At 44.5% G+C, this 19,063-nt stretch overlaps 1 protein-coding gene across 1 annotated transcript in view; it reads right to left on the reverse strand.

The window, feature by feature from the left end:
- LOC144167073 (juvenile hormone acid O-methyltransferase-like) overlaps positions 1 to 19,063 on the reverse strand; it is an 81,058-nt gene that overhangs the window by 49,423 nt on the left and 12,572 nt on the right. Inside the window, exon 2 of the mRNA XM_077696464.1 lies at positions 9,360 to 9,902. Within this exon, the coding sequence (XP_077552590.1) occupies positions 9,360 to 9,902 (543 nt within the window). The remainder of the gene's footprint in view (positions 1 to 9,359; positions 9,903 to 19,063) is intronic.

Raw genomic sequence — 19,063 nt, forward strand, 5'->3', positions numbered from 1 at the left:
AGTCGACAAACTGGAAGACACGGTCACCAGCCTGAAGCAGGAATTGAACAGTCTCAATAGTGGAATCCGAACACATGGCGTCCATCATACAGCAGAGCATCACTGCGGCTATACAGCAAACTGTCATGCCTGCCATACCACAGAGCGTAAACACAGCCGTCCAACAATGCATGCAACAGCACATGTCCGTAGCCATACAACAAATCAGAGAAGAGATTAGCCTTAGCATTCCACAATAGACGGGACCACCACAGGCACAGTAGATGGCAAATCTCTCGTCATCTGGCAGTGGAACTGCCGCGGCTTCGACAGCAAGAAAGCCATACTCCAAGTCCTTACCACGAAGGCAACCAGAAAGCCAGACCTTATTGTAATGCAGGAAACAGTCAGTAAAAATGTGCTGATTACCGGGTTACAAGGCACACGCCTGCCCTCCCAGCCGAGCACCCAACGGCACGGGTAGGGGAATTTGCACCTTAATCAGAAAGGGGATAAGCCACGAAGAGAGCGAAGGTCTAAAGAAGTCAATGGCTGCGCACATCATCACGGAAGTAGTAGTAGGCAAGAAAAGAAAACAGAGCATTTACATCGCAAACATCTACAGTAGACCAAGCGACCTCCAACAGCGTTTCAAGACGCTCATGCGGAAGATCAGCAAGACGGCAGGTCTCAATGCTAACCTCGTAGTATGCGGAGATTTTAACGCTCATAACAAGAATTGGGGATACGATGCGAATCTGATCAAGGGTAGAGATCTCCTGGAAGCCACCGAAAAAGAAAACCTCACCCTGATCACGGACCCCGCACACCCAACACGTACCGGCTCCAAAAGAGATCGAGATACTAAACCAGATCTTACGTTCGTCAGGGTAAACAGCAACAGCAAGCTCCGGACGTGGACCAACACGGGTCTCAACCTGGGAAGTGACCATTACATTCTCGAAATACGGGTCCCCGTGAACAAGAAGCCAGTCAAGACACGCATCCACAAGCTAACGGATTGGGATCTGTACTGCACTCTGTTACCGTGGATGAAGAGGACATTCAGGATATTGGGACTTGGACGAACAAGATCATGGATAGTGCCAAGGCAGCTACCAAGGGGATAGAGACCGAAGCCGACCGAAATAGAGAAGATCGACAGCCGCTTGGAACACATGTTGGAAGCGAAGCAATCCACCCACAAGAGGTGGAAGCAACAACGACACAACAGGAAGCTAAGAAAAAACGTCGCCGATCTCAACCGGGTATCCACAAACACTGCACCGCACTCTCCCGCTGTTTTTATAGCGTGTGTGGCTATATTTTGGTGGCGAAAAAACAGTTTTCTGTTTCTAAAACGCGGGTACATGCTAAAGTTATCTTCTCGTAACTGTTTCGTGATTCTCGTTGCTGCTGACGGCTGTATGTTTAGGGGCTGTTATTTACAATATATTATTTGCGCAGCACTGCTAAAGTTTGTTCCGCGACCACGAACACGTCAAGCTGCATTTGTGCAGCTTTTTAAAGCAATGCTTTTTACCTCAACCCCCCAAGGGTTCTTTCGCAACGTTGGTGTCACTAGAAAACTCCAGCGAAGAAATAAAAGAATCTACTGGCACCCCGGGAATCGAACCTGGAACTAATAGACTAACAAAGCGAGAGCCCGTAGTCTTACCAATTTAGCTACGAGCCCACGCGAAGACTGAGAAGACGGGTGGTGTACTCACCAAGCACATTTACGGGTTTACCCCCTGCGTTCTCGCTGAATCCCACGTGAAAGCGTCACCGACCACTCACGCCTGTCTAGCGGCCCTGTGCGCACCTTGCTCATGTGCTAAGAGTTAAAACAATTAAAGTAAGCTCACACCAATGCATCGCATTTCACTTATAGTACACCAATGTGCTGAAGCCTGTGGCCTCCAGTGTTCCCGTAAACAATCACAGCTCCGTGTCGTCGGCCCTCACGCCGAACCAAGAAATACATTCAAATACTCCTTGATGGAGAGGCCATCCCTCCAAGCCCCAGCATCAAGATCCTGGGCCTGCATCTCGAGGCTAACATCAAGAGTGACGTCTCCTTGCACCGCCTCAAAAACAGCATTAATCAAATCATACACATGATCAGGGGATTTGCACCAAGAAGCGAGGCCTAAAGGAATCCGGTACCTTTCGATTAATTGAAGCTTCTGTCCTCTCCATAGTTACTAACGTCAACCCCCTGTCTTCTTCTTGACGAGGACATAGAGATGCTTTATATAATGATTACAAAAGGCGGTCTAGCAGGCCATTGGTCCTCTCATGGGTGCGTCCACACAGAGGCTGCTTAGCAGGGGGCTCAACAACACGGTGGAAGAGCTGATAGCAGGCCATCTTTCTAACCAGAAGGTCGGACTCAGAACTGCGATGGGTAACCGCATGCTTCACCAGATTGGCTGGGCAGCCCAGAATGTCACACCGCCTGACGTACTCCCAGACTCTTGGCGACTAAAACTAAAGATGCTCCCTTTACTTAGCATTTGGTCATTTTTTCGAAGTTGAAAGCCGCGCGTCCTCCCCTTACCAATCCAAATATTCGGTAATAGAAGATTATTAGAACCCTTTCAAATATTCGAAACATTTCGAATACATAGTTTTAGAAGCGAATATGGATATAACATATTTATTATTCGAGTAATATTGAAAATGTCCGCATATTCGCACACCCCTACTTTTAAAGTTTTCATCTGTTAATTTTTCACATTGATATACACTTGCGCTATTATAACAATTAAATGTGTTAGTCCAAAAAGGTTTCTCTCTCTCTCTGCGGCAAATACGACTTCTTTCAAAGTGGGGGTGTTTTTGCGATTTTTATTTGTGCTTCCGCGGCGATTTTCTGGGCGTTTTGATTTTATCATTTTTCGGTTTGTTAATTTAGAAGATTTGTTTATTAATTTGTTAATTGTTAATTTGTTTGTTAGGATTTGTTATTTTAAAACATTTTTTAATAGGTATGATGAATTGTAACCAAATGTCGTCGTCTTTAAATTCAAAACGTGAAGCCCAGGCTTGAAAAGCAGTCAAGGACTCTGGATGTACTGAGCCTGGTATCGCAGCGGCTGTGAACAAACGGAAATAAATGAAAAACATAATGAAAATGTTTTTATAACGTTTCATAAACTGGGTACGCTATTCCGCGAACGGGCTAAATAGGAAAATACGAAACGGGAAGGTTCTTTCGCCCCGGGTTGAAATGGGAAGGAACAAACAGGAAGATTGAAATGGGAAGGGGTTCAAAAGAGAACGGGCTAAGTGGGAAAGTGCGAAACAGGAAGGTCGTTTTGCGCCGGGTTGAAACGGGACGGAACAAGCGGGAAGGGTGAAATGGGAATGGGTTCAAATGGGAACCTCCCGCCCAAGAAATGACTATAGTCTACAAAAATTATCTTTAGAGCGAACGGATCAGATCATTTTCAATGCCCTCCAAACATCGAGGGCAGGAATGCGCCATCATCGTGGCTACCTCTAGAACCAACCTCCTTGCGTGTACCTCGCTTAGGACCCAAGAAATGACGGCAGCAGAAGAGGCAGCCATCACCTTGGCTCTCGCTCAACCAGGGGTTCGGAGGGTAGTCATCCATTCCCAGCAAGCCTACGGGAATTACCAGTAGGGTTGGGTGTCCTTACCTGCAATGCGCGTGATAAAAAACCACTCCCCAAAGTGTTCCATTCAGCTCATCTGGACACCCCCTCACGCTTCAATGGAGGGCAACAAATACGATCACCCAACAAGCCTGCGCTTTTACCTCCCGTGCTATGGAGCTGCACGAGGACAGTCACCCGCTTGTCACGTTCAGGGAGATAACCCAGCATTATCGCCTTCTAAGACAGAGTGTACCTTCGCCTTACCCTGACCTTTCCAGAGAACAACAAACTACCCTACGGCTCATACAATCCGGGCTCCTTCCAACAGCCTACGCGTCTTCACTTAATGTATCCTAATCGCTACGAGGCTGAACGTAAACTTTGATCAGAAGTAGGAATACTCCGCCCCGTAATCGGGGTGTGCGACTTTAGCCCTGAGCACCCTCCTCTCTTTCCATCAACTACCCAAGAAAAGCAACGGGAGATGCTGCTGTCCAGGCGTTCTCTACCTTCCCAGCTTCAGCAGTTGGACAGAACACAGACCGCACGGACTGCAAATGGGCCCCACAGAAGAAGGAATCACTCCCCAGGGCTGCACTCTGCGCAGTTCAGAAATCTGAACAGAAGTATTTCTCCCTCCTCCTTCTTCTCTGCCGCAAATCTCGTCGCCTCGGTCCGCGGAGCAGAGACGGAGAAGACAGATCGTCTCACATTGCGTTGGGGCTTACTTTAATTTTTTAAAAAAAGTTTCCACTCTCGTGCTACACCAGTACAACTCAACCAAACACCGTTCATGCTTCATGCATTGATTTAACCTTAACAAGAATATCTCCTTGAAGTAATAAATGGTGTGGTTTAGTGCATTTCACTTCTCTCTGGTTTTGCTATTTTTAGAGTGAATTTAAGTGACGTCGCATGGGCAATCTTCATGGGTGCCGTTTACAGCTTTGCTTTCCACCCACATTCACGAGGTAGATTGGCGAGATTTTTTTTGCAGTTCCATCATTCTCCACGTGTACAGAATCATAGAGATTAATTTCATTTGATTTCATTTCAGTGAACATAGACTAAAGGGTATAACTTTGTTGGCTCTAGAGACTTGTAGAGCAACATCGTCTATCGGTGGGCACATAAAAAGCCTTCGCCCTCGATATTACCCGCGTTGGAAAGTGTTGTATTACACATGAAATGCTAGATTAATAACTTCTGCAAAAACTTCAATGAGCCAAAAAGCTTCAATCAGGCTATTTTGAAAAACCTGACTTAGTTGCTACACCCATTCACAATACAGAATAACCAACAACCAGAAAAGTTTTGTCCTTTCCTCTGCTGCAAAACGCAGTGCCAAGAACGGTTTCACTCCGTCGTGTAAAGTATGTTTTGGAGATGCGAGCAAATTTATTTACAAAATCATCAATTATTCAAGGGGTTGCCTTTATGTTCATAACAGAGGCTTGCTTTAGTAGCACAGAAAAAAAGTTTCGTCAGTATGTCTGCTCTTGACAGCCTAAATTCCATTTCCATTAGCGTACCCGTAAAAATCTCATTGGGCTTCTGGAAACATCATTGGTTGAGGCGAATTGTAAAGGTTGTATAGCGAATGACAAAGTGAAGATGTCCTGCCTGAATGGCTGTGAAATCATGGCTGGAGTCTTCTCGAGGCTGCTGAGCGTTTATCTTAGCGAAGGTTGCCCCGGAGTTTGCCCCAGCCCATATCATATCTTTTACAGCTCAACAGTTTATGACTAGAATCTGTCGTTTCTGTTCTGGAGCTCACAATCTACCCGACAACAATTCTGCGGCCTTCCTCGCGACCACGGAGGCCTTCTTGACAACTTTTATACCACCTGCAACTACCGATGCCTCTTTCAAAGGTTGTGCGATGGGCTGATAACAGCACTTGCGCATTTATCATTCGTTACACTTACTACTTACTATGGGATGGGCGCGTGTCATTTGCTAGGTGGAGAAAGAGCGGGAATTGAAGTATTGTCGGGATGTATAGTGGCGAAAATAGGCGTGGAAACAACGGAAAGCCACCAACGCAGAACGTGCAGCATCCGTTGTTGCCGCCTCAGGTTTTACTTTGCGAGTACTGCGAATTCCACCAGAAAGAAGAGCAACTTGCCCGCTTGGAACGTCGGAAAGCGATAGTAACGATAACACACAAATTCAGAACACCGAAATCGCCTCATAGCAAAACCCATCATAGCTGCAGCTTCGCTAGCAGCTATGGTGGGTTTCAACTCAGCAGCTATAGTGGGTTTCCACTCCATCGTCAGAGTGGAAGGGCTCTGAAATGCTTTAGTGAGGTCGACTGTGAGCTGCAGCATAACTTGCAAACGGTTTGTCGTAAACGTGTTTTGTTACGTCGGCATTTTTGTTTCAGCGCAGTGCTGAAACGACGTACTTTAGGCGTGGTGTACTGGATGCCTTTAAGGCGAGAGGCGGAAGATGGAATTTCACTTGCGAGCTCAGAGATGACGACACTCTGAATATATAAGAGATGAATCTGCATTTTTCTCCGATAGGGGGGCCCGGTTTACCCACGTCGATAGATAAAGCGACTATTAAGTCACGCTTTTTCAACTTCGAGAAAGTAAAAAAAAGAATTGCCATACTGTGCTTTAAATCTGCAGAGACAAGGCGGTGGGAACACTTTTTACAGCTATGCTTTATTGAACTAGTAATTCCGTTCAAAAGTGCGGTAATTTCTGTGCCCTTCTTATAGGCGGTCTGCCAGCCCTTCATATCTTCAAGCTTGAATTCACCACGCGTGAACCAGCGCTTCAAGCATAAACCGATAAACCGGTACACGCTTCCCTCCGAAAAAAGATTCATGCAACAAGGTGAGATTCATTCCCTACCTGCCTACGCTCCCAAATCGATTGAAAATCATCTGATCCGTTCGCTCTAAAGGCAATTTTTATAGACTATAGTCCTTTCTTGAGCTACTGGAGTGCGAACATTTGGTCTGTCTGCCCGTCCCTCAATTCAGCCACCCGTCCAAAGTTGAAGGAAATCTTGAGTGATACCTTTACACAAGCAAAGCGTTTTCTATTTAAAAAGTATACAGCTATGATGCATGTTCCTCAGGCGTTTTTCAGCAAAATTACGCTTATTTGAAGACAAACGTACGTATATAACCGGTGTTTGCTGCGTTCGTTTAAATAAAGGTAGATCTGCTCTCAATTTTTGCGAGTGCAAGCTAAAAGTACACGTTGAAAACAGGGGTTGAACCGCAAAATGCAAACAAGGCAGTGAAGCCTCGCGCTGCTGGCTCGATGGCTAAATCTAAACAGACCCAACAGATGGCTCCCCAGCTTTGTAAACTTGGCTGAATTGGTCTCCCGGAAACCGGCTTGGGTGAAGCAAGAGAGGAGGGGAACAGAGTGAACGAGAAACTGGACGCTGATGGCCACATGGCCGCACAGGCTGTACTTTTCGTCGAAAATATTATTTCATTGCGTGCAAGACATTGTTGTGTATTGTATTCCCGTATCTTGTGATCGGTTGTCCATGGACCAGAACGACAAATGTGTTAATGTGCGCTCAAAACAGCATTTGACATTTTTTTAAATTGACATATTTTGCGCTAATAGATCGGAATTGCGCATATTAGGTTTTTGAATGGTGTTTTTCAGATAAGGTCACGCCATCACCGCGCTGCAGGATAGTTGGTCGACGCGTTTCATAAAGAAATGGAGGTGCCCGCATTGCATCAGTCATTGTTCATTTGGTATAACTGGTGTACATGTGTCGCTAATTAAAGAAGCAGGTTAGTGCAGAACAAAATGAGGAAAATTAAGTAGTGTGAGGTGTTGTACCCTGTGGCACCAGCATTGGCGTTCCTGGGGCACCTGCAGAGCTTACAAGCGATTAGAACAAGTGTCTGCTAGCCATGCAAGTGAGGGTATTAATGAATTTTAAATAAAAAATTGGCCGCGTATCTGCTCCTTTTGTTGCAAATGTCAAAAGACGACAGTCTTTGTACACATTTGCCAAGCAAAGGCCCCTCTTTGCTTTCCCGCTCACCCCTTATGTTGTTTCTGTTCCGTCGTACTCATCTCAAGGTAAACACACCTAAGAATTGCTCAAGGCGATTTGTATTTACCGTGTTCCACTGCGACAGGCGGGGTTCGTCTACGCCAGCGCTGCAGTACGGTGGAGATGCGCGTGAATCGAGGCGGCCGACTTTAGAGTTTATAGAACCGCGTTGCCATGTTCCACGTGCGTTTTAAGCAGAATGTGAAACCTAGCTAGTGGAACTTTCATTTGCTGTTGCCGCGTGATTGCACATATGCCACCAGGAGGTGGCGCGGGAAACTGAACAGCAGGCGGCGGTTTTCTACAGTAGATGTAGAATATTATTTGCGGTCGAAAAACACAGCATCCTTGAATTTTTAATAAAGGAACACTGTATATATCCCTTGTGTACTAATTTCCTGTCTTATATTTGCGTAATGTCCTGTTCTTGTTCAACAAAGTTGACAAGTATGGACATGTAAACTGGTCTTAGACGTTTACATTTGGCTGTGAGTATATAATACTATTGCGCAATAGGCATTTTACTTCGGCCGGGTGACTGAATCGAGAGACAGACAGACAGACCAAAATTTCTGGGTTTAAGTAGCCCAAGGAAGACTATCGTCTTTAAAAGTATGCTGATGTTAAACCCTGTTGCTATTCTCTTTCTCTGTCTTTAACCAACTACGCCTCCTCCAGATTGGCAAGAAAGCTCCCGTACTCCTGGCTGACTGCACGCGGCAGAGGAAGCATCTAGCGTTTGTACTTCCGGGCACAAAAAGTTCTTTTCTTTGTTCCTATCTCTCGTACTTTTGGATGCACGCACACCACGCGATATCAGTCTGAAACGATGCATAATGTGGCCGACCAGTCTGCGGACTAAAATCCTCGGCCAAAACAGTTTTCACTAGTGACAGCGGTAACCTACTCGTTTCTATAGTAGTAACTTAAACCTCTCTAGAAAGGTACACCTCTCAACTCTGATCTCTTTGAAGCCACCACCTGGCCGCATCCTACCTAATGGCACCAACAGCCGGAACCACAGGCGGAGTGCCTTGATTGACGGGAAGCATACGATGCGCCATTTTGTGCACGCGACCTCATATCACCAGTTACACTGCCAAAGCCCTCATCAGACCAGAAAGGTGCTTTTCTCGCAAGGTAGCTTCATTGTCCGGTATTCTGCTCGTTCAAAGAGTACATTAGACTGGACCACGCTACACCAAGTGTTCACACCTCAAACTTGCTCAATGTCCATACCAAAAACTTATATCAATGGTCCTTTGTTTATATCAATGGTCTTTTGCACATGAACAAACGGAATATTTCGCAAAAACACATCTAGGGAACACAACAAGCACAACGCCAATTTTGCCATTAAAAGCAATGCATTGAGAAAATACGAATAGCTGAGTAAACAGCAAGAAACAACCAAGGCGGAGTTAAAGGAGACCCAATACAAGCGCCCAACTCTACCAATTCTCTTTTCTACTGCGACACATTTCTTATTAACCACGATTTGGTCCCCGTAGTCTACTTGCCAATTTCCTTGCGGAAAGAACGAGTCCACTTTTGAGGTCTGCACCGCTCATTATATTGAAAACTAGAACATCTGATACTGCTATAGCCGACATCTACTTACCAAGGGCTCTGAGGAAGTACTCACGAATAATTGCAACCAACCTTTTAAATTTTACTGTGAAAACACGGCCAAACTCGATACTCACTGGCATGTATGGCTTCCATTGTTGCTTGCTGAAGACTTTGTGCCACATGTCCGTGATGCCTGTTCTGACGAAGCAAACAGCCAGGCACTCTCCGCCGGCTTTGAGTAGTCTATTAACATTGCGGTACACCCTCTCCAGATCCCACACGTAGTGAAACGTGAGGAAGGAGTAAATGCGGTCAAACTGACCGTACTTGTCAATTATTGCTTGTGGTTCTCCGCGCTCGATGTCCAAATGCTCGAAGGCAACCTCGGGCTCTCGGCAGTGGCGCCTCGCATACTCCAGCATTTCCCAAGAACTGTCCACACCAACAAAGCGCCTGCACGGGCGCATGTGCGGAAGTAGGTGGTCCTGGAGGAAGTTGCCCGGCCCGCAACCGATGTCAAGGTGCTGGTCGTCTTCGCAGCAGGGTCGCAGGAAGCGTACGCTCTGCATGGCCGTCAGGTTCTCCCGGTAGCTGTACTCCTTTAACTCGACGAAAGCCACGGGACCGAGTTTGGACGGGCTTCCTTCCATTTGTTGCCCCTCGGGTTTGGTTCCACACTGGAATACAGATTTAATTCGCTGTTTGTAATGCAGCTTGGTTTGCTAAGTTATACCAGCATAAGTGCAGCGACAATGTATTGTGGAGTCTTGAAGCTTCGAAGATGCACTCTTGCAGGAGGAACTGCCTAAAAACACCCAGAAGTAATACAAAACGGAGCTCTGTAAAATCTCTGTTAGTGTAAATATCGACAACTAAACGCAAAAACACACACCCAGTAAAGCACTCTGAAATGGTACATATAAATAAAGAACAGACAGTTTTTAGCTGCAATCGTACGCCAAACGGAAACAGCTGGGACGTGTTCTTGTTAAAAGCAGGCCACATGGAGGACCCCGTAAACGCGGTCATGGTGCCTTCCTGCGTATTGCAGGTGTTTTCGTCGGCTACTATTGGATGTGAAGGCGCATAAATGGAGTTGTGCGGCTAGCAGAGGCAGTGCAAAAACAAGAATAATTGTTTCCTGTCTCTAGCGAGAAAGCTTCAGCCTTCGCCCATGCTTTGCGTATGGCAGATATTGTCACTGTTTACGAAAGGCACTTTTAAAAGCTTTAGCGATACATTGACTTGTAAATAAAAATCTGGAAACCATATAACAACCGTAAATGTTTCTCACCGTCATAATCACAAAAATGATGCCAAAAGGTAACGTTTTTTATTCCAAATATTCTATGTGACATGGTCTGCACGAACACTCGGTTGATCAGAAATGTCTGGTGAAATCGCATATGGCTTCTTTTGAGACCACTGTTTTTTGCCGCCCGCATGTTTTAACAGGCGGTTACTCTCAATCGGACTAGCACTTACTTGGCGTCGCACTCATTCACTTGCCCTAACGTTCAGACTAGCTTCAACATCACACATTAAATCCCTCACCAACACCTCACTCTCAGGATCCTTCTTGTGCTTTCTACCATTATAGTAAGAATGTAGCTGTACGGGCAGTCATAATTCTTGTGACCCTCAGTCAAATACATAATTAAATAACCGGGGTTGTTTTGAATAAGTGCTGGAGAACCTCTGGCTCACCACTTAGAGCCAGCATTTGTAGTTCACTTTGCCGTTGTCAGGCAACAATAGAGAGTTTTAGCTGACCGTTTTTGACGCTCCCCACGTCCCGCTCAGCACAACTGGAGCGTCAGCAGCCGAAAGGCTTTTAGCTAAGCGATAACCGTATCTCCCTCGACGGGGAATGATTCGCGTGACTGGTCGTTTCGCGTGCGCCTGTAAACGAAAACTTCGTCCTAAAGGAAACATAAGAATTTGTATTTGGTCGCCCAAACAAAGAAGATTACCGTGCTTCTTGGCCTCATTTAACCCTTTTTAGTATAATGTAGTGGCTGACATGAGATAATTTTTCTAAATAACAATAAACAAGCCTATAAACTTTCGAATAGCCAAGCCAAGGCTGTCTTTCTCGGCACTGCATAGTAGCAGCCCCGCTCTTCGGCCGAAGTTTTTCGCTTACATTCTAAAGATCTTTGAGGTGTGTGGCACCATTGCCTATTCGAAAGCGCTTTTGCGGCTTCGTCGGTCATGTTTCAACTGAAGAAACGAAGTTCGCCGTAGCGCGCTCGCATCGCGGGGGCACCAATGTTAGCGTAAGCTGCCGCGACGGTCCGCTGAGAGGCCTCGGTTAGCCCCGCTCTGGTATCGCCGGTAGCGCGCCAGCGTGCCACGCATGCGCAATGGCGCTCGCGCTTCCTATCGGAGCGGAGTGGACCTTCAGAAACGGTCAGCTAAAACTCTCTAATATCGTTTGAAGCATATCGTTTTATGTGTTATCCCGGTGTATTTCATGCAACCTTTACTAGTGTAGCTAAGTCTTCGCTAAGCATCTTTCCCGTTCAGGGCAGCGCTTAGAGTTACCAACATATTCAAAGCAGGTGAAATGCCTGGAGTCACACTCCGTAGTATTCTGGGTATTCTACAGTCGACTGTGTTTGTGTTCGGAAACGCGAAGCCAGTGTAGCGGCTATGTCATGTAATATAATTTTTGTTTCAAACTTCTCTGCATCGGACCGTATAACTCAGCGAAAGAGTTTGTACGGCAAAGCTGTATACCTCTACCTCCAAGGGTTTCACCGCTGTGTACAAAAACCGATCTCCGCGGGCAAACAACCCAAAGACCCCAAGGATTAAGCCGCCGAGTACAGGCGTCAGATTAATCATGCATACAGCATAGAACTCAGAATTCGTTTAAAAACCATAAAATAAGCATACAAATCGCTTTATGGTGATAATGATTTGTGCGGACGTGAAATCTAACCCCGGTCCGATGTCCTAAACGGAGGCGGAAGGGTTTGCGGCAGCTCTTGAGACGATACAGAAACTTCTGGCAGGAGAAGCAGAACTGCTGGCAGATTTACAAAGCATGAGGGATAAAGAAGCTTTTACTGACAACGAAATCGTTGTACTAAATTCTAGGTTGCAGTTCTTGGGCTAGCCTAGGGTTAAAAAAACAGCTGCTTGGGATAAGAAAAACTGATTTCGCGGGATGTCTCAGCTAAGCTCACAATAATTACATCAAGCTTCGACGACGCTGAAAATAAGCCGACATGAAGTAATTTACTGTTTTAAGGGATAAAACATGAGCCTAAAGAAGAATGGACTGCGCCTGGAAAAAAGTTCTTAGGTCGTACTCCCAGAAACTGGAATTTTAAATTAACAGTTCGCAGTATGAGCGAGAACATAGGCTTGGGAATATCAAAAATGTAAAAACAAACCTGTAACAGCTAAACTGACTTTTTTAAAAGACAAGCAACGCATCTAGACATCTGCGCACAATATAAAGGCTTAGAATACTGAATTGGGGAAAACCTCTCGCTGGCCACGCGACAACCTAGAAAGAATTTGCCTAAATTTGCAAAACCCTCAAAACCGTCTTTTAAACTGCCAATTGATCGCCTGCGGAATAACAAAAAGACTTGCACATACGAGAAAGTCACGGATTCAGTTGTGATGTTAGATAGCGAAATATGTCAAACCGCCCAGGAGCAAGTTCTAATATAAAAGCAACCCATATCTGGGACATTGTTGGCAGTATCTTCTGCTAACATTCGTAGCATTCTGTCTAAACGTGACAGTCCGTTCTAAACTTTACGATCGCAAATCTGATATTCTTGTTTTCAGTGCAGCATGGTTTAATCGTGACATAATCGATAATGACATGCTACCGCATACCCAGCCTTATATTATCGGTTTCATAGATCGTAGGGGAAAGAGAGGCGGTGGCATGCTTCTGGGCATTGGATACCCTTAATATCTGTGCACTCAAACTCATCTTTTTAAATTGTGCGGGTGGAAGTGATAATAAGTACAACAAAACTTCTAATAGGTGTTTCCTGCCATTCCCCTCACGCTAGTACAAAATTCGCTTCCGAACATCGTAATAGTTAAGCCACAGCTGTCAAGATTTGTCCAACGCATTCCATTTATTTTTTAGGAGATTTCAACTTCCCGCTTATAAAGTTGTGCAACCTGTCATCCACTTGTCGAACGTCAGTTCAATTTATAAACCACACTTTAGATTTTAACTTCTGTCGAGTTATTCACGAACCTACCCCACGTAATAACATTCTTTACCTTTTACTTACCAGCACTTCCGAAACAATCGCACCCGTAGCGCAGCTACATAGCTTTAGTTATCACGATTTACTTCAACTAGACATAATTGTTCCAGTACCCTTTACAAACGTCTGAAAGAAAGTAATGCACGATTTTATTAAAGCTACTTGAGAAAAACGAATTTGTAGTATGTGTGAATGATACGCTGCTAACTTCTTTTAATATTCGGTCGGGGCAGGATACCTTTATTTTCTTTCAAGAATAAATATTCTGCTCCAATTATCGGGGTTATTCCGTTGATCTTAGTAACTAACGACAAATCCAATACTTAGTTCACTAAAGCTCTTCGTAAACTCAAGAAACAAACATACGTCTTTACACAACAACTAAACGTATCAACAGAACTCCTGCCCTAGAAAGGTACACGCTATGTTTAAAAACATGCTGTTCTGCCCTTACTTAAACTAAAAATAAATATTTTTCTAAAGATTTACCCTCACTGCTTCAAACAAGCCAAAAAGGTCTCGCAAGTTATGTCCCACAACTCAGACCAGATATCTTTAGCTAGTCAATCCAACCTCCCCTTTCCGACAACGACTGTACCCCTGCATTTAACGCATTTTTTCATCGGTTTTCACCCGAGAGGATCATACCGACTTAGCTAACGTCGATAATTATGACTGCCATTACATGGAAAGTATTGAAGCCTCTTTGAACGGCATAGAGTGCCTCATCGACAATCCAAAGATAGCTACTTCCGCTCGTATTGATAATATCGGGTCCAAAATTATAAAAAAACACCATATCTGTGTGTGTATAATTTTGTGTATAATATTCCCGCAGTCGTTATCCTCTGGGCAGTGGTCCAGTGACTGCAAAATTGGTAAAGTGGTCCCCGCATTTAAACCTGGAAATCTGGTAAAGTGCCCCCGCCATTTAAATCTGGAAATAGATGATCCAACATGTATAGCTTGGCATATTTTCAGTCACCTAAAGTGTAATCATTTCTTTCTTCATAATTAACCTTGCTTTTAGGAAGAGCTTGCCATGCGAAACAGAGTTGCTTGAATTCACAACTGACCTGCCCTTTAACATCAACCATAACCTAAAGACTGAACGCATTTTCTTGGCTTCTCGAAAGCTTTTCATCGTGTTGGCGATTGTCGCGTTATTACCAAATTACTCACTCTTCGCATTGACTCCTTCACACTATCATTGCTTCAAAATTTCCTTTCCAATCGACAACCGTTCACAAAAGCTAACAATATTGCTTCATCTCCCACTTACGTTACGTCAGGTGGGCCGCAGGGCAGTGTTCTGGGGCGTTTGCTCTTCCTTATTTACGTCAACGATTTGCCACTGAATATTTCCTCTCGTGTTCGCATCTTTGCTGACGATTGCATTAATTACAGATCAATTACAGTACTTATGGCCACAGAGCGCTTTAAAACATTCTCAGCCTAATTTGAAATTGGTGTAACACTTGGTTAGTGGCTCTCAATGTATGAAAACCTTAGGTAATTTCTTTTAGCCGTGAGCGCGACAACTCAAATATTTCCTACCATGCCAATCACAAAAAATTGTTGCGTACCGTATCATAAAAATGTTTGGGCTTTCACCTAACCAAAAATATCGCTGATCCTTCTTTCATAGCCATCTGTAAAACCTGAAAGTTAAATCTGCCTTCACATGAGCATTCGAATGTTTATATTGCATCCATATAAACTTGCACATCGCTATTTATAATTCGTCGGCACGGCACCGTTAGACATATCAACATTAGACACTCGATTGCACGCCCCGGAGCATTCCAGAAATTCTATTGAAAACCCAGGCGCTCGCTAACCGTGCGAACGAAACCAAACTGGCTGTCAGCGAAATGTTTGTTGAAGTCACAGTACGCAACTGCGAACGAAGCATAATTTGCAGGTCGACCGCAGTCTTGTGGGTGTGCTTGGGGAGCGACGTTCTGCTGGCGGGTCGCTTAGGCAAAGGAGCGACCACATTGGTCCTGCTCCGTGGCGTGTACGCGAGGCACTTGCGTTTCGACGAGCTCAGCTTCTAGAACGCGGCGGCTGCGTTGCACAAGCTGAGCGGAGTTCCACATAGGCGGCGAATGGGTGAACAGTGCTCCACGCTACTAGGGTGCCTCGATTCAGGCGCGTCCGCCGTACAGGCTGGAGACACGTATACGCTGGCACCGAAAGTTTGGATCACTCGGTCGTCGCGCAGCAAGTCATTGCAGAAACCGTCCTAAAATTGTCGCCGTAACGCTGTTCACTCACGACGTTTGAATTATCTTATGTGTTTCGCGTTGCTGGGTCCTGGCGGAAACGAAAAGAACAACTCGTTGGGAATTTTGACCCAATAGCGGCGGCATAGGACCGTCCAAACGGTGCCTCTACTCTGTACGGCGGCGCTGGCGTCGGGGCACCCTGCATGCGGCCCTATCGAGGCGCCAACTATCGGCGCTCATGAGCGTCGCGATGCACAACTTCGCTTCACCTCTTACAGACTGCGGGACCATCTGAATTGACAAGTTTAAGGCAAGGACATAAGGCGCGTTCGTGCTGATACCCAGCCGGTAGAGCCTTTCCCACCTCCTGTTGCTGCTAAAGTCATCATGCACTCGAAACCTAGCGCCTCCGCGCCAATGGAACTGTTTCTAGTGATGTCATTAGCGCGACGGATATGACGTCGGTTAGGTTTGCGTACACCGGTATAAAACCCCTTCGTGTTAAAGTCTCTCATGGTCATCCCATGTAAGATACATATGTACAAAAGCGTCAAAGACATTATGGCATTTAACTCGTTATCTCAGTAATTCCCCTTCGAGTATTCCTAACTTGGCCTATCAGACATTTGTTCCCCCGCCGCTCTAGTAAGCATCCTCTGTTTGGTCCCCGCATCATAACTATCTAATCGACATTATCGAATTGCTCCAATATTGAGCTGCCCATTTCATCTCACCCGATTGTAACCCCCATTCCAAAGTGCCGAAATTACATGCGTTTAACTTCTCTGCGCTTCCTGTGGTCACTCGCTTGTGAAATAGCCTTCCGGATAGAATTAGTGCAGAAAAAATTCAGCAACACTTTCGTCATCTACTACACGAACACTTAAAGAGTAGTACACATAATTTAAGCGTCGTCTTGTTTCTTTCACTAGGCAAGGGACTTGAAGTGTTTGCGATATTTTGAATCTACTTCCTATTTTTTGCCTTGCATTCAGTTTTCTTTATGAGCGTCATGTGCAAGCTGTTTATCCCAAATACGCTGATTCTTTTGCATTTCCCGTCGTCAAATAATACTGCGAGAACTATAGCTCTTCATTTCATGTCGTTTGTGTGTTCCGAAGACAGTAGTACTTTTACGTTGTTTCCCTGCAATGTACGTACGAGTATTTTTCTTTGATGTTCCTTGTGTGTATCAAAGGTTTTAGTTCTTTACATAGCTTTTCTTGCGTGGGATGGCTGCTTGCTGTTTTTATGATTTTGATCTCAACCCCTCACTCAATGCCCTTTAGCCTGGAAGGTCTTCTACATAAATTAATAAATAAATAGGGCGCCGGTGAACAATGGGACCCCCCAACTTATGTTCCTGATAAAGAATGTGTTTGCAGATTATCCTTGCGAGCTAGACAAGGCTCGTGTCATTAAATAGGGCTGTTCTTGCGCAAGACGCCGAGTTCATGTACCCGGCTGGACAGCCCCCATCATTTGTCGAATCTTCGAACACACTTCTGCTGGAGAAGTGCTATTACACGCGTTATTTCTCATATGCATTCGGAACGGCGTCAGTAGCGCGCCGTTGTTTAGCAGGGAAAACGAGCTAAGCCTACCACTGTTGACCGACTAAAATGCATACGCCACAAAATGGCGGCGACCATGAACCATCGCAGTGTTAACAAATGTCACGTTATTCGAACTGACCAATGATTGCAGTTGCGGCATGGAACAATAAAAGAAAAGAGTGTCCCTACTCAGAACTCTTATCTAGTGCCACTAGCAGAACAACTGACAAGGCCGCCGAGACGACGAGAAACATTCCATGCCTTCCTTATCACCATTTGTAATGATTTAAAAAAGCTTTGTTGGGCATCCGCTCTAGCGGGGCGAGATGACGACCAATTTTTTAACTTGCCACTTCACTTTAAATTATTTCAGTGAGTAATTTTTCACATATCTTCTTGCAACAGTTAAGGTGCTGTTGGAAAATTTCTAGCTATCACTGAACTTCGGGCAAAAAAACGGCCGTTAAACCAACGGCTGGTATCTTTGAAACGAGAGTGTGCGTCTTATTTTATAACAATTGGTGGCAAAACCCAGAATTGAGAGCTTCAATTTAGTCACGGGAACATCCCCATAAAACATCACTAAGTACATGCGTATCATTGTTCTAAAATAAAGCATATTTCTTGAAGTGCATTCCTGGTTGCGCTGTTCTGGTGAGTAAAAAAAGCGAAAACATCAGGCAGTGAAATGAGTGCATGATTCATTACACTAGAACAGTGGACAAAGTAATCAAGAAATATTCACTTATAAATTACGTTTAAGCCCTAAAAAAAAGAGTCATTGAAATCGCATGAATATATGTACCGTAATGTTAAAAAAAGCACATGACGAAATACACGGTTTCAGAAAGAATGGTATGTTTCAAAAGATGACCCTTTATAGAAACATTCTCGTTTTTTGGAGATCAACACCAAGTCTTCGTTTACGAATGGAAAGTTTTTTTTAGTATTAATTTTTATGTCTTTGCAAAACCAAGGGGAGGCTGAGACTAAACGCGGACATGGCCTGACAGGGGCCTCAGCCACCCGATTTAAAGCGTACGTAATAACACGTCTGTTCACAAATTTAAGCATGATAGCGCAATCGTAATAGAGAAATAGCACAAAGCAAAGTCATTACTACATTTTCTAAGTAATATACGAAGTATAGGTCTAAAATTCACCGAAGGTTCACAGTGTACACATAAACGCAGTAATTCATACTCATGAAGTTTCATCACTTCCACTATGTCACAATTACGTATGAATGTATTTTTGTTCGTAATTGTTTTTAATTTCTATATTTAGGGCAACATGTAGACATATATTTCATACCCATATTTATATATCAGCATTGCAAGCGTTTTGCTTCAGTAGCACTTCTTTGACCTGTTTTTTAAACGTAAGTTCACTGGCGCTGAAGTTTATTTTTCTCCCAACCTATTTATATTTCATTTGACTGGTTCAGGAAAGATTGCTCACCATAGTTCTTTCTTACTTTTGGAGTGTGTCATATTGTATGCCTGAGATGGTAGCCAGAAGATTTATTGTTAACTTGATTGTGGGTTTTTTGCTTGTAGATGGTGTGCAAAACTTTCATGTAATAGATTCGGTCAGCTCGAAGCATTGAATATTCAGTTAATAAAGGACTTGTCCTCAAATTTACGTAACAGCCATGATAATATAAATATCTGCGCAAAATTCTTTTTTGCAATGCAATGAGCTTCATATAATTAGTTTTAGTTGTGATCCCCCACACCAAAATCGCCGTAACGCTGTTCACTCACGACGTTTGAATTATCTTATGTGTTTCGCGTTGCTG

The sequence above is a fragment of the Haemaphysalis longicornis genome, unplaced genomic scaffold, assembly GCF_048455015.1.
Source record: "Haemaphysalis longicornis isolate Haplotype H1 unplaced genomic scaffold, Haemaphysalis longicornis Haplotype H1 scaffold_2, whole genome shotgun sequence".
NCBI classification, from domain to species: domain Eukaryota; kingdom Metazoa; phylum Arthropoda; class Arachnida; order Ixodida; family Ixodidae; genus Haemaphysalis; species Haemaphysalis longicornis.